The following is a 23,056-nucleotide window of genomic DNA, read 5'->3' as shown; positions in this document are numbered from 1 at the left end:
GCTCAAGAAGCGCTTTGTAACTTGCAATCTCACAGCCCACACTAGGCAGGCCTGAGCATAGGGTTGGAGAATAGGCCTCACTGCCCAGCTGCCCACCCGGGTAAGAGGCTCCAGGAGAAAAGAGTTCAGGCACAAAGCCCCTTTTGCCCAAAGGGCTCTTGCAGCTGGCAGGACACACACCCCAGTTCACCTAACTCCCCAGCGGTCAGTTTGGGCCCAACTGTGGTACCACCTATGAGTGACAGCTGTCAGAAAGAGGCTCAGCCAGTCGCTAGGGCCAAATTAAGGGGGTGGATGGAAGCTGGGTATAGAGAAAAGATGCTGTTCATTATCTCAGCATACCTTCCCCTGCAAGGTCCCTTGGGCCCCGACCCTGAAACAAACATCCCATTAGTGAGCCTTTTTATTGTTGTGTGTGTGGTTTTTTTTCTTTTTTCTTTTTTAATTGAAGGTCCCTTACTGGTCCTGCTTCCATGGGTGGCCAAGACCAGGGGAAAAGGGGAGGGGAACCAGGCGGCGCAAGGAGGGGTCATCTCCACAACATTCCATTTATACACAGAACTAAACAGACAAGCACAGAGTCACTATTGCGGTTAGAAGTTGGCAGCATGGGAAAAGGGAGGAACAGGTGGGGAATTGGGGTGTCGTTAAAAAAAATACAGGCCCCCCCAAACTGGGGTGCCTGGGGGGAACTTGGTCTGCTTCAACCCAAGAGAAATCAGAAGATCAAAAGCAGTTTGGGAAGGCCAGAACCGTCAGGGGTGGAGGGAGGAGGAAGGTCCAGGGGGTGAGGGGGGGCTGTTTGGCAACTGGGGTGAAGGGATTGCCCTCCCCCTGCTGGGATCCCCCCAGCCCCTCCGGTCTGGCAGGAAGGGGGCAGCCTGCAACCCCCATGGGCAGGTCTGGGGCTGCCAGATGCTCCAGGCAGGGGGCTGGAGGGGGCTCACAAAGGCTTGCCCTCCAGGGAGATGACAGCACTGCCCCCCAGTTTCTCTGCCAGGGTGCAGCGGTCCTTGACCTCCTCGTAGCAGTTTGCTTGTAATTCATGCTTGATCCCTGTGAGGAAGAAGGGGAGCATCTGTGAGCAGGATGCACTGGGGGAGGGGAAGTTGGGGCTGGGAAGGAGCCAATCAGAACAGATGGAAAGGACAAGGTTACCTTCCAGCAGGCAGGGAAGAGGAGGGGGGAGGTATCTCATATACCAAGCCTTTCACCCCACCCTACAGCCAAAGCCTAAGCGAAGAAGTGCGTGGCACCAATGCTGGCCCTTACCTGTCAGCTTTTTCTTGATGGCATCCTTGGAACTGGCATAAATCATTTTGCTCTTAAGAGGTGCAGACTCAGGTGCCCTGGAGGGAAGACAATCAGAGAATATGCAACAAAGTTCCCTCTCCGAGTCTGCAAGTGCCCTCAAGTGAGAGAACACTTCGAGAAATCCTTGAGCTGGTCCCCACACTCAAGCTTTGACCAAGTTCCCCACTGACAAGTGTTTTGTTACAACACCCTCCCCCCAAACTCACAGAGGTTCCCATGCTGAGAAAGGAGGGAGAGGCAGAGCCAGGGCAAGTGGTAGGAAGAAGCGCCCGCAGGGGAGCTCACCAGAAGATAAACACCAGATCCTCCTTCTTGCTCTCCTTGGTCTCATAGGTTGCGTCATAGAGGGCATAGCGGCAGTCCTTGTCTGGCAGCATCTTGACAAAGGTGGCGTAGGGGTCGTCTACAGTCTGGCCCACATCACCTACCAGGATCTCCTTGCCCTCCTCCAGGATGATGTTCTTCTTGTCCTCGCTCAGGCAGAAGAGTACCGCCTTCTTGCGCTTCTTCACCTCCTCTGGTGTCGAGGACTTGCGCACCTTCATGTCATTGAACACTTTGATGACACCGTCAGAGACCGCCACGCCGGAGGCCTAGGGACGAGCCACATATACTTCATAAAAGAAGACTTTGGGACTCCCCCTGAAATCCCGCCTTTGTAATCTTAAGAGATCCATCTTGGATGCCAACAAGTCCTCAACCAAGAGATCATCACTTCCCCTTCCCAAGCCAAGTGTCACTATTTTCCCACCCAAGCCACTGTCCAAGGACCAAATGAGAAAACCCCAGAATGGCAGCCTTAGAAGAACCTCTAATCATCTAATTCAACATCATTCTTCCTCACCCAACATCTTACAGCCTAGAAACTGAGGACCTGTAAGAAGCAGAACCTTGGCTTTGATGTGAGCCCAGAATTAAAAGAATCCATAGGCTACTGACTCGTTTCTTTTCTTTTTTTTTTTTTTAAGATTTTATTTATTGAGAGAGAGAAAATAAGAGAGAGCACATGACAGGGGTTAGGGTCAGAGGGAGAAGCAGACTCCCTGCCGAGTAGGGAGCCCCATGCAGGACTCGATCCAGGGACTCCAGGATCACGACCTGAGTTGAAAGCAGTTGCTTAACCAACTGAGCCACCCAGGCACCCTACTGACTCGTTTCTTACTCACAGTACTGCATCTCAGCTTTTGGATAATAGTGCTGACTCAAAACTTCACAAGAAAGAGAGACTCAAAGCACCCAGGTTATAACCACCTCTTCTGGAAGGAGAACAGGACCCCACAATGGTAGACAAGACACCAACGAGTTTAACAGTTCTCGTTAAGTCCATCAGAACTACTCAGTGCAGTTGTTCACAAACCGCCCTCTTCTTTGCTGGGGTCTTCTTCAAGGCAAGAATCACGATCCCTAATTAAAGCCCTAACCCATTAACTCCCCGTCCTCCGCAGAAAATGTAGGACTCAAAGATCGCTGACATAAGTTAGCAGGTCAGAACCAAATACCCACGGTCCTCGAGAGCTCTTTAAACGTCTGTTTTGGGTCGAGTTGGGGGGACACCCTAGCCAGGAGGGGGGCTACAGTCCACAGTGAAATCTGCCGCGCCCCCCGCTCCCGGAACTGCAGAGGAAGCCGGCCACGTGACTCAGCCGCTTCCGGAGTAGGCGGGGGGAAAAGCGCTCGCCCGGGCCCTGCCCCTGCCCCGTCCGGGAGAAAGCAGTACCCGGAGGCAGTAGCACCCCAGAGCCTCAACCCCGAGGAATCACCTTTACCGACAGGCGCATCAGCCCCCTCCGCTGCCGGCCGGAGCCTGGACGATTTACACAACCCTCAGTTCTCGTAGCCCTGGGGCCGAACACAGGGGGCGGGGTGGTTTCCGGGCGATGCCTGCCTGGGTCACTTCCCTAAACTCGGCTCCACCCTCAGGCCCCATCCGGGAAAGCCGAAGGCCCCGCTTGTCCAGGGCTTCGGCCCAGCGGCGGGGGCCTGAGCGTGTGCGCACGCGCCGGCCGACTGTGCCGTTCCAGCCTTTGCCGGATGCACATAGCAGAGAACCCAGATCGCTTTGTGGGTTCCCTCGCAGGGCCGTAACCTCCGCGGTGCAAACCCGCAGTTCCGGGTGGCGCGGTGCAAGCCCTTAATCCCCAGCGCTAGCACTCGGACCCCTCCGCCCCCGCATCTCCGTTGGCCCTCCGCCCCCGCCCCTCCTGGGCGCAGACATCCCTGCCACCTGCTCTCTACAGACCCGCCAGCCGAGGGAGGGTGACGCGGAGACAGGAACAGCCCTTGGGTGGGGCGCGCGCGCCGAGACCGCTCGCGCGCTTTTCCCTCGCCGCCCTCGGGCCGGGTTCGGATGCCGCGTGCTCCCGTAAAACGCGCGCCCCCGTGAACCGACTTGCCTCAGCGCGCGCCACCGGCTGCTCCGCGAGGGGCGGGCGCGCGCGCGCCACGGACCCCTCCCCCATAGCCGGTGTCCGCGCGGGCGCAGCAGCGCAGTGGGGGAGGGGAAGGGAGCCCAGGGGGCGCGCGAGCTACGGCCGAGCCAGCCCTCTCCAGCGCCCGCGGGCGCGCACGCGCGTCCCAACGCCGCCCGCCCCTCAGCCCGAGACCCTCATCCCGCCCGGGGCGCTGGGGGAGGGGGTGCCGACGTCGCTCCACCGTTCCCTCCCCTGCGCTCAGACGACCGACTCGCAGCCCCCTCCCGTCAGTCGCCAAGGCCTGCTGCTCACCATGTTTCCGGAAGCGAAAGAGAGATAGCAAGGAGAGTCAGAAGAGATGAGAGCCGCTGCAGCTGCTGCCGGGATCCGACTGAACGCGGCCTCTCCCGGCCCCTTCCGTTTAGTATGAGCCGCACAATGAGGGGCGGGGCGGGCTTCCGGCGCTCCCCCCATGGGCCGACGGGAAATGAAGTCCAGGGGTCCTGCGCCGTCCTCGTGCTCACTGGGTAACGAAGTCTTTTTCGCCAGCCGGCCTCCCAGCGCCACGTTACATGCTGGGAAATGTAGTCCGAGACAGCCAAGAGGGACTAGGGCCATGGCACGGAGAGCGCGCCCATTGGTCGAATTTTCCAGGAAACGCTCAGCTGAGCAAAGGCCCCCCCCCCGCGCTAGGTAATGTGACCCAAAAATGAGCCCTCGACCTCGCCGTTCTTCAGCCGCGGCGAAACTGTTTCCTAAGATCTATTTTGGCAGGTTCTGGTCTGAAAATTCCGAGTTTAGTGTTTTGCTTTTCTGAATTGAAGCAACTATTTATTGGCCTGGAATCTAGTCCTAGATAGAGCAAGGAGAATCACAAGTGTAAAGTGTCTTCAACCCGATAAACAATTCATTGAGTACCCTTCATGTGCAAAGCCACTCGTCTCCTGAGAAAAGGCCATATGCAACTTCAGTAAAATTAGAGTAAGAAGAAAAAACACAAGAGAAAGGCTACAAGGAAGTCTTTAAAAGATAGAGCTTTGTCCTTGTTTTAAAGATGTCTGGCAAATTCACGAAAAATGGAGAAGGGCAGGGGGTTGTGCGATCAATTCAAAGATTGTGTGCCTTTTACTAAACACACTGAAAAGAAGAAATAGATATTAAACCAGACTTGAATCATGTTCTCGAGTGGATAGCCAGGCATACAGTTAACTTAAAACACGGAAAAATTAAGACACAGCTCTGTGTTAGCCTAAGTTTCAAAAAAAGAAACGGGTGGGGACTACGGGAAGTTTTCGTTGGCCTCGCAGTACGACCAAGGCCTTCGGCTCTGCCGAAAGACACTACAGAATCGCCAACAAGGGAACTGGGAGTACTGGTCCCATCAGCTGAAGAGCGTAAATGAAGAGCTGGAAGCCTGGTCTTCAAGACTGGTAGTGGGGCACATCGCAGGGCATGCCGGGGATTGTAGTCAGGGACATCCCGTTGCACCGCCCACCAACCGAGTTCCCGGGAGCCCCAGGTGGAGGCCGCCGCTCGACCCACAGCCGGGTAAGCGACCCTGCCAGAAAAGGAGACTGGCTCCCCTTTTTTCAAGCCTCGGAGTTTCCAAGAGTAACGAGGAGGGGGAGAGAGACTTCGAAGTTACCCTGGAGACACGCTCCCGCCCGCCCCTAGCCACGGGATGCCCTAGATGTCCTTATTAGGACAAGAGACTGGAGGGGGTGGGGCCAACCCGAACGCCCGCTCCAGGCTCCTTATAAGGCAGCCTCGGGAGGGAGGCGGGAGTTCGAAGCTGGCTCGGTGGGGGGTGGGGGTGGGGGGGGGGGGGGGGGGGGGGGGGGCGGGGACGGGTTCGCTGTTGGGCGGAGTCTGGAGGGGCGGGCCTGGAGCTGCAGTTCCCGCCTCTCCGCTCCTCGAAGGCCCCAGACTAGCTCCTCGCGACTTCGGTAAAACAGCTGGGGGAGAATGTAACTCCCTGGCGAGATCCTGGAGCCGAACTCGGCTGTACGTGTCCCTCAACCTGGGACCCTTCTGCATAATCCTAAACCTAAACCTCCTTGAGGGTCTCCCACCTCCAAATGACTATGTGTTCTCCCTTTCCACCTTCGTCCGGGCTCTTAACGCCCCTGAATCTAACCAGGTGCCCATCTTAGACCCCCCCCCCCCGCCCTCTGGCCCAGCACCTCCCATTTGTCCCCCTTCTACTTGTCCTCTGTTCCCTCCGTCCTCCTAGCTTTGGCCTTCCCTGAATGTCCCCGACTTCGCGCCCCTCCTCCACTGCTGGATCTCCACGCCCCGCTCCCACCACCCCAGCTCGGGATCACCTTTTCTTCGGAGAGTCCTTTAGGTCCTCCTACATTACCTTTGTACCTTCATCCCCAGTACCCCTTTCTAGATGTCCCTCCTACAAATATACCTGCACTCATTCCCCCTCCCCCCCCACCTCTTGGGCTTTTCAGAAGCCCAGTCGCTCTCCAGCATCCTCAGCAAAGGTGAGACTGAAACTGACAGCCTCAGGTTCCTGGATATTAAGCACCACCCCCAGCCAGCCCTCCAAGCCACACGGGGGCGCTGTCGGCTTTCTGTCCCGCACAAAGAGGACCCCGCACTCGAATCTGGGATGGGAGGAAGGGGCGGATCAAGGCTGGGGTGTGGGGGTGTGGGTGGGGCTAGTCCAAAAGACTGGTTTGGGCCGGGAGGGGCGAGAGGGTGAAGGCCGGAGAAAAAGTGCTCGGCACCGACCACTTAGAGTAGTGCAGGGGCGGGGAGGGCAGCAGGAGGTTGTTCTCTAGTTAGTCCCCCGCGTGGGGCCACGTGATTGGAGAGGTCCCGCCCTCACCCTCCCGAGCCAGGTGTTCGAATCCCGTCTCCAGAACTGGCGGCGTCCCAGTCGGGTCGGCGCGAGGCGCCAGAGGACCCGCCCTGAGGCTAATGGCAGCGCCGGTCCGCCTGGGCCGGAAACGCCCGCTGCCCGTTTGCCCCAACCCGCTCTTCGTACGCTGGCTAACCGAATGGCGGGACGAGGCAGCCAGTAGGGGGCGCCGCACGCAATTCGTGTTTCAGAAGGTGGGTCCCGGCTCGACGCGGACAGGTGCGGGCGGAGCCAGACAACCAGGCCCACCCTGACCCAGTACGGTACCCCTGCCCCCACCAGGCCCTGCGCTCCCTCCGGCGGTACCCACTGCCTCTGCGCAGCGGCAAGGAAGCTAAGATTCTACAGCACTTCGGAGACAGGCTCTGCCGTATGCTGGACCAGCGGCTGCAGCAGCACAAAGCATCAGGCGGTGAGCGCCAGAGTCAGGGTCGGTGGTCCCCTGAGCCTCCCCCAGGCGCAGCCTCCATAACCATCTGGGATACCTTAGCTTCAGGCTCCCCACTCGCGTCCAAGTTGCTGTTTGACCTCAGGCTAGTGGCTGGCTTGCCGAATCTCTCCCCTCTCACCTACCACGGGAGCTGGCAGCGTTCCAGACCTTCCCGCCTGCTGGATTCCGTGGCATTGACTCTCTTCTGCTCCCGCAGGTGACCATGCCCCGAGTTCACCATCTGGAGAGAAGAGTCCAGCCCGGGAAGGGCCCCTTGCCAGAGTCCAGGACTCTTCCAAGCCAGTGAGAAGTGGGCGAGGGCAGTGAAAAGGAAAGTGGGAGCACCGGGAGTAAGATTTTCTGGCTTGGGGGACTTGGCAGGCCTGGGTCCAGATCTGCCACCAGGAGGCCTGGCTTTGGGCAAATGACTTACTCTGGTACTCAAGTTTTCTTCTTTGTAGATGGAGATATTGAATGATAGTAGAGTCAGGTGAGAGTTCCATGACCAGGCTATTTAAGGGGCCAAGCCCAGTAAGTCGTGAGGTTTGCTATTATTGGCTTTTCTTGCCTTACCACCTCTGTTCTGCAGCCAATGGTAGAACTGAGGCTGGGTCAGGCAGACTACACCCCTCGCCCCACTCCCACCCCTGCAACCCTCTCGCCATCTCAGCCCAGGTTTACAGGTCACCTCATCATCTGACCCATTTTCCAGGTAGGGAAACCGAGAGGCGGCTGGGGGACTTGTTCAGGGCCATGTAGCCTGCCGAGACAGAACCCGACCCTCAGCCCTGCCAGGGATTCAGTCCACGATAGCTGATTGGTTTCTGTGTCCAAAGCCTCGGTGTATCTTTCAGATTCCAGCCCAGCCCAAAGCAGGGGGCTCGGGCAGCTACTGGCCGGCTCGGCACTCGGGCGCACGCGGGGTACTGCTGCTGCTCTACAGGGAGCACCTGGTGAGCACGTGGCCAACCCAGGAGTCAGGAGCACCCAGGCAGTGGGGCCTGAGGCTCCTGGAAGAGGTCAGCCCCAGCACTGACACTCCCTTGGTTACATTTCTGCCTTGGTTACAGAATTCTAGTGGCCACGGCTTCCTAACCAAGGAAGAGCTGCTGCAGAGGTGTGCCCAGAAAGCTCCCACGGTGAGCCCTGAGGTGGGAGAGGTGGAGCCGAGTGAAAGAATGGAGCTGTGGATCAGACCCTAAGCCCACCAGACACTTCTTGGAAGCAAGCAGTGGTTTGGGGCCCAGGGAGTTGGACTTATGGTAGCACCAGGAGCTTTCTAAGGATCTCCTCCCCTATGGACAGGTGGCCCCTGGGAGTACTCGACCCTGGCCAGCCCTCCGTTCCCTCCTCCACAGGAACCTGGTTCTCAGGACACACCGGCCAGCCAGGTGGGGTCAGCTACAGGGGCAGGCAGTGTGTGGGGGGGGAGAGAACGTGCATGACGTTCTGAGTGGGGCCCTACAGTCACCCAGCAAATTGCAGGCCTCGTGCTGTTGAGATGGGTGTGGGAAGGGAGGCCTTACTCCCAGGAGCCCATACTGGGGGAGTGCCAAGAGGATCTGAGAGACCAAGCAGTAGGTAGGGGGTAGGAGAGGGTGCCACAGGTTATTGGAAGAGTGGAACAGCTTTGCTGAGGACACGGCGTTTGGACACGTCTTAGAATTTAGGAGGGAGAGATGTAGGAGGAGCACGCCAGAGAGGAGGGAAAGGTGATCTGAGACGTGCTTGTTGCAGACTGAGAAATGTCCCTGGGCAGGTCCAAAGGAGGCTGATCTGAGGAGCGAGAACACAGCCTGGGGGTGACTTGTTTGTGCAAGGGTCGCCAAGGCTGGTGAGAGCAGCCGAGCTGGGGGCAGGCAGGAGAGCCTGCCAGGTACGAGTGAAAGAGGGAGATCTGTGTTCACCTACCAGGTACTCACTGACTCCGGAGGGTCTGGAGCTGGCCCAGAAGCTGGCTGAGCCAGAGGGCCTGAGCTCACTGAATGTGGACATCGGGCCAGAGCAGCCCCCTGGGGAGGAGCCAGAAGTGCCAGGAGCAGCCTCTGCTGAGCTGTGAGGAGGAGGGGGAGGGGCATGACGGGAGCAAAAGGGGTCCCAGAAATGAGGCCAGCCCTGTCCCCATCCTCTACAGATGAGCTGCCCCACCCACTGTGGGTTGCGGGGGAGGGGGGGGTAAGTGCCTGACCCTGATGTTCTGGCCTCAGACACACCAACACCCCTCTCCCCCTTGTAGTGGCGCCAGCGAAGGGAGTGTCCAGCAGCCGCCACTGGCGCTTGGGCCTGGAGAGTACAGGGTGCTCTTGTGTGTGGACGTTGGCGAAGCCAAGGGGTGAGTGGGGGTGAAGAGCAAAGGAGAGGATGCTGGGGTGGGGGGGTGACAGGGGCCTGCCCTGATCTGGGTCTCCTGTCTCACTACTGCAGGGCGGGGCACAGGCCAGAGCTGCTCCTTGAGCTACAGCGGCTGCGTGTGACCCACACAGTGCGCAGGCTACACGTCGGGGACTTTGTGTGGGTGGCTCAAGAGACCAGGCCCAGAGACCCAGGTAAGGGGTGTGGACAGAGGGCGGGTATCAGAGGCAGGGCCTGGTGGGTCGGGGAGGACTCAAGCCAGCAGAACCTTTCTTGGCCTCCCGGCAGCAAGACCTGGGGAGCTCGTCCTGGACCACATCGTGGAGCGCAAGCGGCTGGACGACCTGTGTAGCAGCATCATAGATGGCCGCTTCCACGAGCAGAAGGTTCCTAGACTGGCCTCGCCGTGCTCCCCATTCCCTGTCTGCCCTAGGGCTCCTCCGCGGCCCAGAGGTGTCCACGGCACTTCGGGCTGGCCTCAAGGCAGAGCTCCCATGGCCACACCCCCGTCAGAGCTGCACCCAGGCAGCCCCAAGATCAGACCCCTCAGGGCCCCTGCAGGTGCACAGTAGGTGCGCAGGGTGACGGGGCTGGACTGAGCAGCATAGTCGAGACCCCTTGGGTGGCCAGGCCCTCCAGTCTGGGATAAGCAAGACGCAGACCTCAGTGTAGGTACTGGCTGCTGGGCTGACCGTAGAGTCATGCCATGTGTAGGCCGAGAGGTTTGGAGAACGGACATCATTCAGAGATGGTGTAAGGCTTTTCCGCGCAACGGTAATAACAGTGTGAGCAAAGGTGAAGGCCCTCTGAAACAGGCAGAGAAGCTAGGGAGGATGAGGAGGTGGCTTGGTAGGGCCAGGGTCCCGTGATGATTTTGAATGTGACACAATGGACAGCTGGCCCATGGGCCTCCAGGCCTGACCCCCCTGCCTGCCACCCCAGTTCCGGCTGAAGCGTTGCGGCCTGGGCCACCGCGTGTACCTGGTGGAGAAGCATGGCTCAGCGGACCACCTCAGCCTTCCTGAGAGCACGCTGCTGCAGGCTGTCACCAACACTCAGGTGAGGCAAAAGGGCCAGGCCAGGCTGGTAGGGACCCCACGGTCCACGGCTCCAGCCAGGAGTCCCCTTCCTCTCTCGGGTGGGTTCCTCTTCCCCAGGTCATCGATGGCTTCTTTGTGAAGCGCACGGCGGACATTAAGGAGTCAGCTGCTTATCTGGCCCTCTTGACTCGGGGCTTGCAGAGACTCTACCAGGTGAGCAGGCGCTCGTGTCCCTGGGCCCTATGCTCCCCACGAGGAAGTGAAGTGAGCAAGAGCCCTGTTTTTCAGGCTGGCCCACAGAGGCCTAGGATCGGGCAAGGACTTGCTGGGGCTGGTCCCCGAGAGCTCTGTCCTGGCCTCAGTTCCCTCTTCCCTCAGGGCCATACCCTCCGCAGTCGCCCCTGGGGACCCTCAGGGGACCCTGAATCAAGGCCTGGGTCCTCCCCAAATCCTCTCTGCTCACTCCTCACCTTCAGTGACTTCAACACAGGAGCCATCAAGAACAAGGTACTGCCTCCACCCAGTGCCTCCTCATGCGGCCCAGCCCCGGCCCACTCCTGATAGTCCTCCCCCATCCCAGGCCCAGTCTGTGCGGGAGGTGTTCGCCCGGCAGCTGATGCAGGTGCGCGGGGTGAGTGGGGAGAAGGCAGCAGCCATAGTGGACCAGTACGGCACCCCTGCCAGGTAGGCCCCCACAGAGCTCCTCGGGGGCCCTCTGCCCCTGCCCTGCCTGCGTGGAATTCAGCTATACCTATGCTTTGTGGAGGGGTCTGGCCCTGCCGGGGCTGGACAGACCCGACTGAGGTCACAGAGGTCAGGTGGTAGGGCAGACAGAGCCAGCTCAGACCAAACGGACCAGACAGGATCTCAGCCACTAGGGGAGGCTACAGGAGGGAGGGGGACCTGCCGCCTGGTGCAGCAGAGAAGGCTTCTGGAGGAGGGGGTTGGGCCATGAAGATGGGGCCAAGAATAGCCATACCTGGAGAACACTTGCTGCTGCATGAAGGGATAGTGAGCTGGATGGAATAGGGCCTTGAATGCCAGGCTCAGGAAGTGCAGCAGCGGTCCCGACTCCCCTACCCCATGCTGACCCCTTCTGCCTGTCTCCCCTGATGGTGGCCCAGCCACCCAGAGTGGGCCAGCTGTGTGCTATTGTCAAGCTTTAGAAACTCAAACACCCCACCCCACCCCCAGCCTACTGGCCGCCTATGACGCCTGTGCCACCCCCAAGGAACAGGACATGCTGCTGAGCACCATCAAGTGTGGCCAACTGCAGAGGTGACGGCAAGGAAAAGAGCCCAGAGGGAGTGGCTGAGGCTGGGGTGCTCTGGCCCACGGCCTGACCCTCACCTGCCTCTCTCTTTGTGCAGGAATCTGGGGCCCGCTCTGAGCAGGACCTTCTCCCAACTCTACTGCTGCTATGGCCCCCTGACCTGAGTTGTGCCACGAGGCTGACTCCACCTCCCCCCCCTTCACAGGCTAGCCAGCCTTTTAATCAGAATTTGTTGGGCTACAATAAAAATATAAGTATTTGCAGCTTTATGTATTATGGAGGTGATGCCACGCCCCAGCGGCCTAGTGAAGTATCCAGGCAGGAACTGGGGAGACCAGCAGGTCCAGTGGTTTTTAAACTGAGCTCCTCAGGACTCGGGTTCCCTGGGGGAGCATTGATACCATCCAGGGAGATGGGAGTCAGTGAGGCATTGCAACTTTGAATCTAGTTTATGTCATCAGAGTTCCTGATCAAATAACATTTCCTTTGATAACAGGTTCTGTATTTTGGAAAAGAAATGTTTGGAAAGCGCTCCTAGTCTAATTGCCTCGTTTTATGAATTAGAAAACTGAGGCCCAGGAAGCTACTAGGGTTTAGCCAAATTGAGGACAAGCTGGAATTGAAACCCAAGGCCTCCACTGTCTACCATGGGGTTTCCTAGGTCCCCCACAAACCAGTCAAACCCCAATTCCTGGGCTGGGTCCTGGAGTCTGCAGCCTTCTTACGTCCCTTCTCAAAGTGATTCCGATGTGCATGGTATGTGGATCAATCCCAGCCTTGGGGATGCAGTTCCCAGCTCCTACTATGGCGCCCCCTGAGCCTGGACAGAGACATCTCCGCCTTTAGGTGATTGGCCCGCCTCCCACAGCCTGGCCCCTTCCCCCCGTCCGGGGTTCACTACAGCGTTACCCACCCACCTCAGCCACCAGGACTCCTTCTTTCTCCCTTTATTGCCTTTCTCTTTCTACTCTTCACAACAGCATCTGCCCTTGCAGCGAGCACAGTCATCCCTGAGCCCCAAGCTCTTCGGCTGCAGGAAGCCTCTCCCTCCCTGAGGGCTCCCCACCCACTCCTCAGAAAGTGTAGGCCCCCACGAAGACGGTGAGTCTCAGTACAGAACTGGCCCGGTAGCTCATGAGGGAGTTCATGGTGACCATCTCGAGGTCCAGCACGTACTCCCGGGGGCCCGTCACAGGCCGGGCGAGGACCAGCATGGCGCTGACATTGTTGATTTGCTGCAGGGTACAGTGGGTGGGGGGACACGTAGATTGCATCAACCTACATGCCAAGACCCTGCCCCAGCATCACCTCCCTGTCCCGTATCTTGAACCCACAAGCAGTTGGCTGTGAAGTAGAGAGCCCACCAGGCTGTGACCTCAGGCTCTCATCCGGCTCTGTGATACCCTTGACATGTTGGCTCTGGTGCACCCAGGCTCCCGCCCTCAGAAATGTCCCACTGGTGCTCTTCCCACCCTTTCCACCTAGTTCTTTTGTCTAACCAGGGTCAACTGATGATTCAAGGCCAGGTGGGAGACTCTTGGGAGTGGTGGGGCCTTTGGTGACCTGGAGCAGGCAGACTTCCCTTCAGAGCATCCAATTTCAGAAAGAGAAAACAAGGACTGATATCAGATAAACCCCTTGGATCCCTCTCATTGTGAATCATGCCTGGATCCCTCCTTCCTAATAGCTCCACCAGCAGAGAGCTGGATTCTTGGACCCCAGGCCCCCCACACCAACCCCTGCTGCCTCTCTCTCCAAGGCCCAGCTCCATCTGCTTGCCTTCCCCAGATTCTGCTGTGTCTGTTACCTGGGTGGGCCTCTCATGCCAGTGCCTTGTTCTAAGGGTGAAGAAATTGAGGCCACATATGGAAACCAGTGCAGGGACTCAAACCCCAGTGTCCAAGTGCCTGGTTAGAATTGCATTTAACAACCTGTAGTTTGTACCGAGGGAATTTAGAATACCCCTACCTTTCTACAGAAATTCCACCTCCCGGGGGGCGGGGCTTTGAGAGAAGAGGCGGGACATGGTGGTAGAGCCGAGTCTCCCACTTAAGGTTTCCTGGAATTCAATTTTGGATTACGCATGTCAGTTGAGGGGTGCAGTTAGGGGAAAGCCTTACCCTAATGTAGAAGTCCCCCTGCGAGTTTCCCGCACGGATCTGAAAGGCATTGTAGGCGCCAGGGTAGACAGAGGTCGCTTGGATCTGGAACACATCCGCGGGCACACTCCTCTCCGAGGTGATGCTCATGTAGCGGTGCACGATGGACGAGGGCTGCTCCCGGCACAGGGGGTTGGAGGCCGGGCAGAGGCAGCGACTAGAGACCCCGAAATGGGGACACGAATGAGGTCCTGGCCCACACCCCAAATTTGGTCCCACCCCTAAAAATAGGGATCCCCCAAAGATCCTCCCACTCCTGCTAGAACAGTTCGCATGGTTGTCATGAAGGGCTACAATTCCCATAGGCCCTCGAGGCACTAGCCTGCCCGAATGGCAGCCCGTCAGCCGCGGAGCCCTCTGGGAGTCGCAGGTTCTGCGGGGGGGGGTCTGGCGTCGCGACGACTCACTTGTCAGACACCTGGACGTAGGGCTCCACGCAGCGGTTGGTGTCCACGCAGCGGTAGCCCCCGTGGAAGTTGACACAGGTTTGGGCCTCAGAGCACTGGTGCGCGCCCGACTCACACTCATCAATGTCTGTGTCAGGGGAAAGGGGCTGGAACCCAGACATCAGGCCACCAGCCCCTGATACCACCCTACGCGCCCCACTGGGGCCCCCTGTACCTTGGCAGAGGCGCGTGGCCAGCAGCTGGTAGCCCTGCGGGCAGTGGCAGGAGAAGCGGCCAGGCTCGTTGACACAGCGGTACTGGCAGAGATAACTGGAGTAGCTGCACTCGTCGATATCTGAGGGAGAGTGTGGATGAGGGCTCTGGACCGAAGGCGATCCTCTCAATTCAGTCCCATAAAGGTTTACAGAGAGAGCCCGGCCCTATGTTAGGCTCAGTATGGAAAGACAGAGCAGGGTGAGACAAACCGTGCAAAGCTCAGCGAGGGATCAGAGGACTCAAAGAAAGGTCTGCCCAGACCGCCCAGCTCCCAGATCTCTCTGCCCCAGCACAGCAAGACAATACTGAATGCAAGCACTGTGAATCTAGAGGCTTGGCTTTAAGTCCTGACTGAGTTTGGGGAACCTCAATGTCCCTGTCAATAAAATGAGTGGGTTAGACTAGACGAGCCTTAAGGACCCAGCCTGTTACGGTTTCCAGTAACTTGCCCAATTCCTGCAACCCACAACCAGCCTAAGCATACAGCCCCCTCCTGCCAACTGCGTGCTCACAGGCAGGAGCCACGGTTTCTGCTCTGGATCCCTTCATGCTGCCTAGCACCGAGCCGGGTACCAGTGGGGCTGTAGAGCAGCAAAGCCTAACATAGACAGGGTACCTGCCCAGCTGACAAGGAGTGAGAAGTGCAGAGTGGAACCCTGGTGCCACCTCACCCTAGCTGTATGACCTTGGGCAAGTCACTTAACCTCTCCTCGTTGAAGGACTTTATGCTTACTATTTCTTTTAACAACCCTCCCCCCAAAACCTCGAGGGAGACATTACCATCCTCATTTTGCAGAGGAAGGAAAAATTCATACTTTCATCATAGGATTGCTGGCAGGATTAAATGAGGCCAAGTATGTAAGGGAAATGTGCTGCACAGAGAAGGTTTTCAACAAATGGTAGTTCACTTTAAAACGTTGTGGCTTGGGACTTGATGAAGCTTGTCTTGTTCTGTCCCACTCCATCCTCAAGACAACCCATTTTACAGAAGTAGAAATGGGCTCAAAAGAGTGGCGGGCCCTAGTCTAGGATTTGAATGCAGGTCCACCTGACTCCCAAAGAGGGGAGCCCCCACATCCTTTGCCAGTCTCCCCTCTGAGCTTCAGTGCTCCCTCCTGCTTCCCTCCGTGCCTTCCTCCCAACCCCACCCCAGGCTGGGAGTTCTGGTGGGCAGGTGTGCAGGTGCCCTGCAATCAGCCAGGGGTGGAATACAGAGGAGGTAGGTGGGTGCAGAATGGATGGGACACGGAGGCATCAAATGGAGGACTGTGTGGCAGGAAACACAGCATGACACAGGGCCTCGGAGGCCCGTGGAGGAGCCCGGGGGCGGGGGGGCCTCTCACCATTGCAGGAGAAGCCATCTCGATGCAGCTCATAGCCCTGGTGGCAGCGACACAGGAAGGTCCCGTAGGAATTGAAGCAGCGCTGCTCACATGGAGCCCCCATGTCACATTCGTTCACATCTGGGGATTCAGGGAAGAAAAAAACCCAGACGGGGTGGAAAGCCAAGGAGCCGCCCAGAGGGCCCAGTTTCCCTAGGCTGGTCAGAAAGCGAGCTCCGGCGCCCCGCCCCGCCCTGCCCGGGGCCCAGGAGCCTGGCCTGGCCCAGCCTCACCTACACAGGAGCGGTTGTTGGGCCCCAGCTGGAAGCCTGGCTCGCACTGGCAGCGAAAGGAGCCAGGCAGGTTGACACAGCGGTGCTGGCAGTAACGGTAACGGCACTCATCTATATCTGGGAGGGAGGCCGGGGGAAGGGGGCAGAGCGCACAGGTCAGCAGGCACGCAAGGCCTCACCGCCCACAGTCTCGCCTGGGTCTGGAGGGCTGAGTTGGGCCAGGTCAGCTAGGACGCACACACAGACCCTCACAGTCCTGTGACCGGTGACAGGAAGGCAGAGGTGGCAGGGAACGAGGGTCGAGCCTGGCGGTGAGCTGGCATGGGGGGGTCAGGTGCTAGGGTGAAAGCCAGGCCAAGGGCACGGAGCAGGGACAGAGAGGCTCTTCCCCAGACTCACCCACACATTCAGGCCCAATCTTGCGGTAGCCGTCGGGGCAGGTGCACTGGTAGGAGCCGGGCAGGTTATGACACTCCTGGCTGGGGCGGCAGTCGTGCAAGGCCTGGGCACACTCGTCCACGTCTGCAGGAGACACCACTGAGCCCCGGCCTGGGAGCCCATGCACCACCCAACGTGACAGACACCTCCACACGGAAGGACACAGGTCAGGTACCGCTCACGTGGGTGTGTGGATAATTGGCACCCCCGAGAAAGAAGCACATGAATTAGACCCTCCCGACAGCACAAATAACAGTCCATCAGCCTGGGAGCCAACAGGAGAGGCACCCCTAAGCGCACAGGAAATAAGGCCCTGCCCAGACTCCCAGGAATGCTGATTCCAGGGCCTTCCTCCTCCAAGGCCCATGGCAGCCAGGGGTGGGGTCCAGATCAGGAAGAGGGTAGGGAGCAGAGCTCTGGCAGTGGGTCTCCAGCAGTTGAGAAGAGGGTACCAGGTGCTGGCTGCAGCAGTAGGACAGGAGCTGGGACCAGCTGTGGCAGGCCTCGCACAAAGTGAGGATCTGGATGGCAATCCTAGTAACCCTTGCTTTTGAGCAAGGGAGCAACTGAGGTCTGATTTTGTGTTTTTTTTTTTTTAAGGATTTTATTTATTTATTTATTCGACAGATAGATAAGAGAGAGAGCACAAGTAGGCAGACTGGCAGGCAGAAGGAGAGGGAGAAGCAGGCTCTCTGCCGAGCAGGGAGCCGGACGTGGGGCTCGATCCTAGGACCCCAGCATCATGACCTGAGCCGAAGGCAGCCGCTTAACAGACTGAGCCACCCAGGCACCCTGAGGTCTGAGTTTTTAAGATGCAGTGATAGATGCTTAGCAGGAGGACCGAAAGCCCTGGTGCCAAGGTGACCCTCACTCACCCACACAGCGCTCTTGCTCGTCAGGTTCGTAGCCTGGTAGGCAGGGGTTGGGGTGTTCAGCGGGGGGCACTGGTGGTGGCGGTCCCTCGCCATGCAGGTCATTTATGACGGCAGCTGAGCGGGGCAGGCACAGGTAGCCCCCATAGTGGTTGATGCATTTCATCTCCCCCTTGCAGGCCTCAGGGATGGTCAGGCACTCGTTGACATCTGCAGAGAGGGGCCTGCTGGGCACAGCCAGTCTCCTGGGCTGGCTGTGAAGTGGACGGCAGGCAGGAGCCCAGCTCGGCCTTCTATAAGCTGTGTGACCCAGGCAAGGCCTTCTCTTTCTACTCACCAAGCTAAGGTTCCTTGCCCAGGACCCCTCCCCAAGGCCTGCCAGGGCTGATGGTGGTGGTGGGGGTTGGTGACTGTTCCCAGAGTCACCCCCATACTCTTGTCCCCAAGAGGGTCTCTACCCCTCCCCAAAGCCCTGGCCCTGGCTCAGCCCAAGAGTGACATGCAGGCCTCCTTACCCCCACCCCATAGACACTGCCCTCCCAGGCCCTGATGGGACAGAGCTTGATAGAAGACTGGTTAGAGGTATCCAAGACCCAGCTCCTCTGGGCAGTGCCCTGTTGCTCTCCTGCCTACTGAGGGGTGGGGGCAGGGTGTCCTGGGTTTCTCTGAGAGGGAGGGGCCTGCATGGCTTCTCCACCCCTAGCTGAGCTGGCCCCCAGAGAATCAGAGCTGGCCTCTGCCAAGCCAGGCTGGGCAGACGACAGGTCATCGGGCTCCCCGATGCTGCTCTTGGAGCTAAGGTGCCAATCCGTTTCCCAGTTCCTGGGGGTGGCTCAGTCCCCCAGGCACACTCACCCCGGCAGTGCTGGCTGTCGGGGTCCCACTCATAGCCATCTGTGCATTCCTACAAAGGGACCAGAGATGACCAGTAGTCATCCCCAGTCCCCTTCAAATGACCAGGCCAAGATCAGGGCCTGAGCCTGGCCACCCTCCCAGCCTGCTCCAAACAATGGCCCCCCAGATGCTTCACCAACCAGGGGAGGGAGAATCTTCCCCCAGGATCCTGGTCTCTGCGCCCTACCCAGCCCATCCCAGGCCCGTGGCCCCGCTGTCCCCACCGTGTAGCTGTCGGGCTCCTCGGAATCCTGGGGAGACGCTGCCCCCAAAAGCAGCAGCAACAGCGCCCAGAGCAGTAGAGACCCGGGGAGGCAGGAGGCGAAGGGGAGCATCCTGGGGCTGGGAGGTGGTGGTGGTGCAGGGGTAGTGGGGGAAGGGGGGTCAGGACGCTTCTGCCACGCACCCCCCATGCCCCGTTCCAGGACTCAGACCCCTGGCCCCGGCCGCCTCCCGCTCGGGGCCGGGCTTGGGGCCCCGGAGCTTCCCAGGGCCGAGGGCCCACTCCTCTCGCGGCCGGGGTTCGGGGCCCACCCGTCCGCGGCCGCCCCGCCCCCGCCCGGTCCCCTAGTGGCGCGGGCTCAGGAGCGCGGGCCTCTCGGCTCTGCGCTGACGCCGACTCGGCCGAGAATCCGGCTCGCGCCCTCCCCCCACGGACCGCCACTCACTTGAGCCCGCGACGCCCCCGGGGCCCGCGTCTCCGGCGGCTCGGCTGGTTCGGGCAGTGCCTGCGGGCAGACGGACGGGTGGACGGCGCAGCTCCCTGGACGCGCGGCCCCAGGAAGCGCCCCCCGCCCGCCCGCCCGCCGCGGCGCGGCCCACCCCGGCGCCTCCGCCCGCCCCTCGGCGGATTCCTGAGCCCGCGCCAGGGGGAGGGACCCCGACCCCCCGCTTCTCCGCCCCCGGCCAGCCGCAGGCCCCCACCCGGTCCCCCGCGGCGCTGCGCGGAGCCGCCTCCCGGCGCAGGGCCAGGGTACCCCTAGATCCCCACCCTGGGGGCATGGCCTTGATGCCAGGCCCCCAGACTCACCCGGGAGCCCCTAAGCCCTCACTTTACGCACCCCAGAATGTCATCCTGCCCACCTGGACCCTACCTAATCCGGGCTCCTAGAATTCCACCCTGTGCACCCACCTAATGCCAGGGCCTCCACACTCTGCCCCTCCCAGAATGTCATCCCGGGCACCTGGACCCCACCTAATCCTGGAGCTTCCAGACCCTCGCTCTACCCCCTCCAGAATCTTATTCTGTGCACCCGGACAGTCCCTCTGGGAATACCAAAATTTCATTCAGGGTCCCCAGACCCTCGCCCGAGGACAAGACGCTCCCAGGCCCAGAACTGTTCATCTCTGTCCCTTCTCTCCTCCATCCCTAGGTCTGTCAGCCAGGTGGTCCCTTCACTCGAGGACAGCCTCCTCCCAACAATCGGTCCGCGAAACTACAACAGTTTGGGAGCGGGGTCCGCAGTTGCCTTTTGGCCCAGAATGAATGGAAGCCCCTGAGAAGGCACGCAGGGCTGAACTTTCGCGTCCAGGACGCCCGGGTCCGGTGCCAGTGCCTTACCGGCCCTCCTCCCAAATGGGTCCCCACCCCCACCCCCAACCCCGGGATTTCTGCCTTCTCTTTCAAGCAGAGGGCGCGCCTTTCGGGGAGGAGTTTGGGCGGAGTTGGCTCCCAGGAAGGGGCGGAGCCTCCTCCTGCCCACGTCTCAGGGCGGGGCCGGACGGGAAAGGGACGCGTGTCCAGGGATCTCCGGCCGGGGGCAGACGAAGTGCGGGAACTGCTGAGCCCAACCTTCCCTTTCCCACCCTTGTTTATCCTCACGATCGCCCCCAGTGCAGCCCTGCCCAAGAAGAGGGTGTGCTGATGGGGGCACGTGGATCCCGAGGTCAGCCCTGGGGTTCAAGGTGAATTGGAGAGTGCACCCCCCCACCCCCCAGATCCTTCCCAGCCACTGGGGCGAGGATGCTAAAAATAATAGCTCTTTAAAACCAAAAGATAGGCAATAACAAGTGTTGGCGAGGATATGGAGAAATTGGAACCCTCATACACTATGGGTGGGAATGTAGGATGGTCCTCTTTGGAAAACAGTTTGGCAGGACCTCAAAATGTTACCACATGACCCAGAAATTTCACTCCCCTGTATATACCCAAGGGAATTGAAAACATATGTCCACCCAAAAAGATCTATACACAACATTCATAGCAACACTATTCATAAGAACCAAAACGTAGAAACAATCTAACGTCCATTAATTGATGAATGGATAAACAAAATGTGGTAATATGCTGGAATGTTATTCAGTCATAAAAAGGAATGAAGTACTGATGTGTGCTAAAACAAGGATGAATCTTGAAAATATTTCCCTAGGTGGAAGAAGCCAGACACAAACATCCTCATATTCCACTTATAGGACACATCAGAACAGAGAAATCTAGGAGACAAATTAGTATTTGCCAGGGGAAGGGGGAACTAGGGGGTGACGGCTAATGGACATGGGGTTTCTTTTGGGGTGATGAAAATACTCTGAAATCAGATGGTGGTGATTGTCCAGTTATGCAAATACACTAAAACCACTGAATTGTGTAAAGTTTTTTAAAAAAATTTTTTATTTAAGTAATCTCTACACTCCACATGGGGCTCAAACTCACAACCTCGAGATCATGAGTCTTGTGCTCTTCTGACTGAGCCAGCCAGGTGCTCCGGTGAATTGTATACTTTAAAAGGCTGAATCTTGGGATGCCTGGGTGGCTCAGTTGGTTAAGTGTCTGCCTTCAGCTCAGGTCATGATCCCAGGGTCCTGGGATCAAGTCCCGCATGGGGCTCCTTGCTCAGCAAGAAGCCTGCTTCTCCCCTGCCTGCTGTTCCCCCTGCTTGTGCGTGCTCTCTCTGTCAAATAAATAAATAAAATCTTTTTTTAAAAAAAAGGCTGAATTTTATGTCTTGTAAATTATGTCTCAATAAAGCTATTTAAAAAAATAATAAAAATAATAGCTCTTGATTATCAAGGCATAACCTTTCCAGGCACCTGCATGCACCTCATGCAATCCTGCCAAGCCAGGGAAGGGGCGCTGTTACCACCCTATTTCATAGATGAGAGAGGCTGAGATTTGTCCAGGAAAAGCTAGAGTGGTAAGGACAGGATTCGAACTCGAGTCACTCTGATTCCAAGACTCTGGGCTCCCTGCCTCTGAGTATTAAGGACCCACCATTTGAACACCAGGGTCATAGGTGCCCACAGTCATTCCACTCAAAGGCATTGTTGCCACTTAGAGATGAGGCTCTGAGGCCCAGAGGGGAATGACTGGGTACACAGTTGGTGACTCAACTTTTGAGTCCTTGCAGTGTTAGGCGTTGAGTACGCCCGCCACTCAGGGTTGCCTCCTCGCAATGCTTCTCCTGACCTCCAGGACCCTGACTTTCCCTGCCCTCCTCATCCCTTCTGCACTCAACGTGGCCCCTCATCCCCATCCCCAGACTGTGCTAAGAATCTGGGTGGCTCAGTCGTTAAGCATCTGCCTTCAGCTCGGGTCATGATCCCAGGGTCCTGGGATCGAGCCCCGCATCGGGCTCCCTGCTCCGCGGGAAGCCTGCTTCTCCCTCTCCCACTCCCCCTGCTTGTGTTCCCTCTCTCACTGTGTCTCTCTGTCAAATAAATAAAATCTTAAAAAAGAATGAGGAACAGAACAAGGCAGTAGCCGCCACTTACTGTACCCTAGACCCTGAACTTTCCTATTTAAAACCCATGACAGCCGGAGCGCCTGGGTGGCTCAGTCAGTTAAGTGCCCGCCTTCGGCTCAGGTCATGATCCCAGAATCGAGCCCCACGTCCAGCTCCCTGCTCAGCGGAGAGCCTGCTTCTCCCTCTCCCTCCTGCTCCCCGGCCTTGTGCTGTCAAATAAATAAATAAATAAAATCTTTAAAAAAAATTAAAAAAAAAACCCCCAAATGACAACCACTTGTTAGGTCTACAAACACCCAAGCCTGCTCAGGGCTGGGCCCTGGCTTGGGTGCGGAGGACGTAAGTGCATCAGATGCTTCTGGTGTGGCTGGGAGGCAGGCACAGCAGGGGCTCAAGGGGCTGCAGGTTACACCAGAGAATGGGGAGCAGCAAAGGCTTCTTGGAGGATGACCCTTGAGCTGACTCAGTTTCCCAGGATGAGCAAGAGTGCTCCCCAGGGGTCAATGACCACCCTCCATCCCCACCCAGGGCTTCAAAACCTGTGGCACCCATAGCCCCCTGGACTTCCCTGTCACAACACTGATGTCCATATATGGCAACTGCTCACTTGGGATCTGTCTATTCCTGTTTCCTTAAGGACAGATCCTTCTCTGTACCCCTAGAATTGCCCAGAACAGGGTGGGCAGCGGGTCTCTGCTGAATGAAGAAAAAGGGTGGAGTGGGAAACTGGCAGGCTGAGGGCTGTAGGGGACAAAGGCCTAAAGGCCTGAGGCAGCTCTTGTTATCAAGGGGTCCACCTCCCCCTCTCAACCTGGTTTCTCCTTTGCGGTTTCTCCAGCTCCGCCCTCTCAGCCCCTCCAGCTTGGTTTGCACAGCTTCCTGCTCCCAGCACTCTCGCCTGCAGCACCATGGCAGTAATTGTCTACCTTTCCTGCCTCCTGGCCCTGTTGGTGGCAGGCCTGCCCCAAGGCATCAAGGGCTCCCTCAGGAACAAGGTAAGTGCCCCCCCCCCCCCCCCCCCCCCCCCCCCCCCCCCCCCCCCCC

At 58.4% G+C, this 23,056-nt stretch overlaps 4 protein-coding genes across 13 annotated transcripts in view; 2 read left to right on the top strand and 2 right to left on the bottom strand.

The window, feature by feature from the left end:
- Positions 1-562: 562 nt before the first annotated feature.
- On the bottom strand, positions 563-4,358 carry CFL1 (cofilin 1). 2 transcript variants are annotated; one of them, XM_025878296.2, is made up of 4 exons: positions 4,038-4,358; positions 1,600-1,907; positions 1,273-1,349; positions 563-1,056 (listed from the first exon to the last, which is right to left on the bottom strand). In XM_025878296.2, the coding sequence occupies exons 1-4, from the start codon at positions 4,341-4,343 to the stop codon at positions 944-946; spliced, it is 804 nt and encodes a 267-aa protein (XP_025734081.1). In that variant the 5' UTR covers positions 4,344-4,358; the 3' UTR covers positions 563-943. The 2 variants fall into 2 exon arrangements, with proteins under 2 accessions (XP_025734081.1, XP_025734082.1); XM_025878297.2 differs by lacking the exon at positions 4,038-4,358 and adding an exon at positions 3,075-3,170.
- A 65-nt stretch (positions 4,359-4,423) lies between these two features.
- MUS81 (MUS81 structure-specific endonuclease subunit) lies at positions 4,424-11,955 on the top strand. Of its 3 annotated transcripts, none has more exons than XM_025878288.2 (16): positions 4,424-5,273; positions 6,578-6,791; positions 6,880-7,009; positions 7,245-7,330; positions 7,882-7,980; positions 8,098-8,166; positions 8,333-8,418; positions 8,942-9,082; positions 9,264-9,359; positions 9,452-9,573; positions 9,668-9,765; positions 10,322-10,438; positions 10,537-10,926; positions 11,000-11,103; positions 11,614-11,697; positions 11,790-11,955. In XM_025878288.2, the coding sequence occupies exons 2-16, from the start codon at positions 6,657-6,659 to the stop codon at positions 11,854-11,856; spliced, it is 1,824 nt and encodes a 607-aa protein (XP_025734073.1). In that variant the 5' UTR covers positions 4,424-5,273; positions 6,578-6,656; the 3' UTR covers positions 11,857-11,955. The 3 variants fall into 3 exon arrangements, with proteins under 3 accessions (XP_025734073.1, XP_025734072.1, XP_025734075.1); XM_025878290.2 differs by lacking the exon at positions 4,424-5,273 and having other exon boundaries at positions 10,537-10,632; positions 10,798-10,926; XM_025878287.2 differs by lacking the exon at positions 4,424-5,273 and having other exon boundaries at positions 6,373-6,791.
- Positions 11,956-12,624: 669 nt separating this feature from the next.
- On the bottom strand, positions 12,625-19,873 carry EFEMP2 (EGF containing fibulin extracellular matrix protein 2). Of its 3 annotated transcripts, XM_025878842.2 has the most exons (12): positions 19,609-19,872; positions 19,001-19,060; positions 18,557-18,674; positions 18,294-18,342; positions 17,442-17,648; positions 16,528-16,650; positions 16,129-16,245; positions 15,857-15,976; positions 14,473-14,592; positions 14,259-14,385; positions 13,813-14,008; positions 12,625-12,927 (listed from the first exon to the last, which is right to left on the bottom strand). In XM_025878842.2, the coding sequence occupies exons 1-12, from the start codon at positions 19,617-19,619 to the stop codon at positions 12,766-12,768; spliced, it is 1,410 nt and encodes a 469-aa protein (XP_025734627.2). In that variant the 5' UTR covers positions 19,620-19,872; the 3' UTR covers positions 12,625-12,765. The 3 variants fall into 3 exon arrangements, with proteins under 3 accessions (XP_025734627.2, XP_073739568.1, XP_073739569.1); XM_073883467.1 differs by lacking the exon at positions 18,557-18,674 and having other exon boundaries at positions 19,609-19,873; XM_073883468.1 differs by lacking the exons at positions 18,557-18,674; positions 19,001-19,060.
- Positions 19,874-22,708: 2,835 nt separating this feature from the next.
- CTSW (cathepsin W) overlaps positions 22,709-23,056 on the top strand; it is a 3,769-nt gene continuing 3,421 nt past the window's right edge. Inside the window, exon 1 of one of the 5 annotated variants that reach the window (XM_073883463.1) lies at positions 22,709-23,007. In XM_073883463.1, the coding sequence (XP_073739564.1) occupies positions 22,921-23,007 (87 nt within the window). In that variant the 5' untranslated portion in view covers positions 22,709-22,920. The remainder of the gene's footprint in view (positions 23,008-23,056) is intronic. The other 4 variants (XM_073883466.1, XM_073883465.1, XM_025878667.2 and 1 more) reach the window with 4 other exon arrangements.

Source organism: Callorhinus ursinus, unplaced genomic scaffold (assembly GCF_003265705.2).
Source record: "Callorhinus ursinus isolate GAN/ISIS: 27379988/994484 unplaced genomic scaffold, GSC_fseal_2.0 scaffold51, whole genome shotgun sequence".
NCBI classification, from domain to species: Eukaryota; Metazoa; Chordata; class Mammalia; order Carnivora; family Otariidae; genus Callorhinus; species Callorhinus ursinus.
This window is presented reverse-complemented; position numbering and strand designations above follow the sequence as displayed.

Bases quoted from the DNA above. Each gene is read 5' to 3' on its own strand.
- CFL1 (XM_025878296.2), bottom strand. From the start codon at position 4,343: ATGGCCCTAGTCCCTCTTGGCTGTCTCGGACTACATTTCCCAGCATGT. The intron at 1,908-4,037 runs GTGAGCAGCAGG...GCTCGTCCCTAG, and splicing joins CTTTCGCTTCCGGAAACATG to GCCTCCGGCGTGGCGGTCTC. The intron at 1,350-1,599 runs GTGAGCTCCCCT...TCTTCCCTCCAG, and splicing joins GATCTGGTGTTTATCTTCTG to GGCACCTGAGTCTGCACCTC.
- MUS81 (XM_025878288.2), top strand. From the start codon at position 6,657: ATGGCAGCGCCGGTCCGCCTGGGCCGGAAACGCCCGCTGCCCGTTTGC. The intron at 9,574-9,667 runs GTAAGGGGTGTG...GCCTCCCGGCAG, and splicing joins GACCAGGCCCAGAGACCCAG to CAAGACCTGGGGAGCTCGTC. The intron at 11,698-11,789 runs GTGACGGCAAGG...CTCTTTGTGCAG, and splicing joins AAGTGTGGCCAACTGCAGAG to GAATCTGGGGCCCGCTCTGA.
- EFEMP2 (XM_025878842.2), bottom strand. The intron at 15,977-16,128 runs GTGAGGCTGGGC...CTGAATCCCCAG, and splicing joins CAACAACCGCTCCTGTGTAG to ATGTGAACGAATGTGACATG. The intron at 14,593-15,856 runs GTGAGAGGCCCC...ACTCTCCCTCAG, and splicing joins AGATGGCTTCTCCTGCAATG to ATATCGACGAGTGCAGCTAC.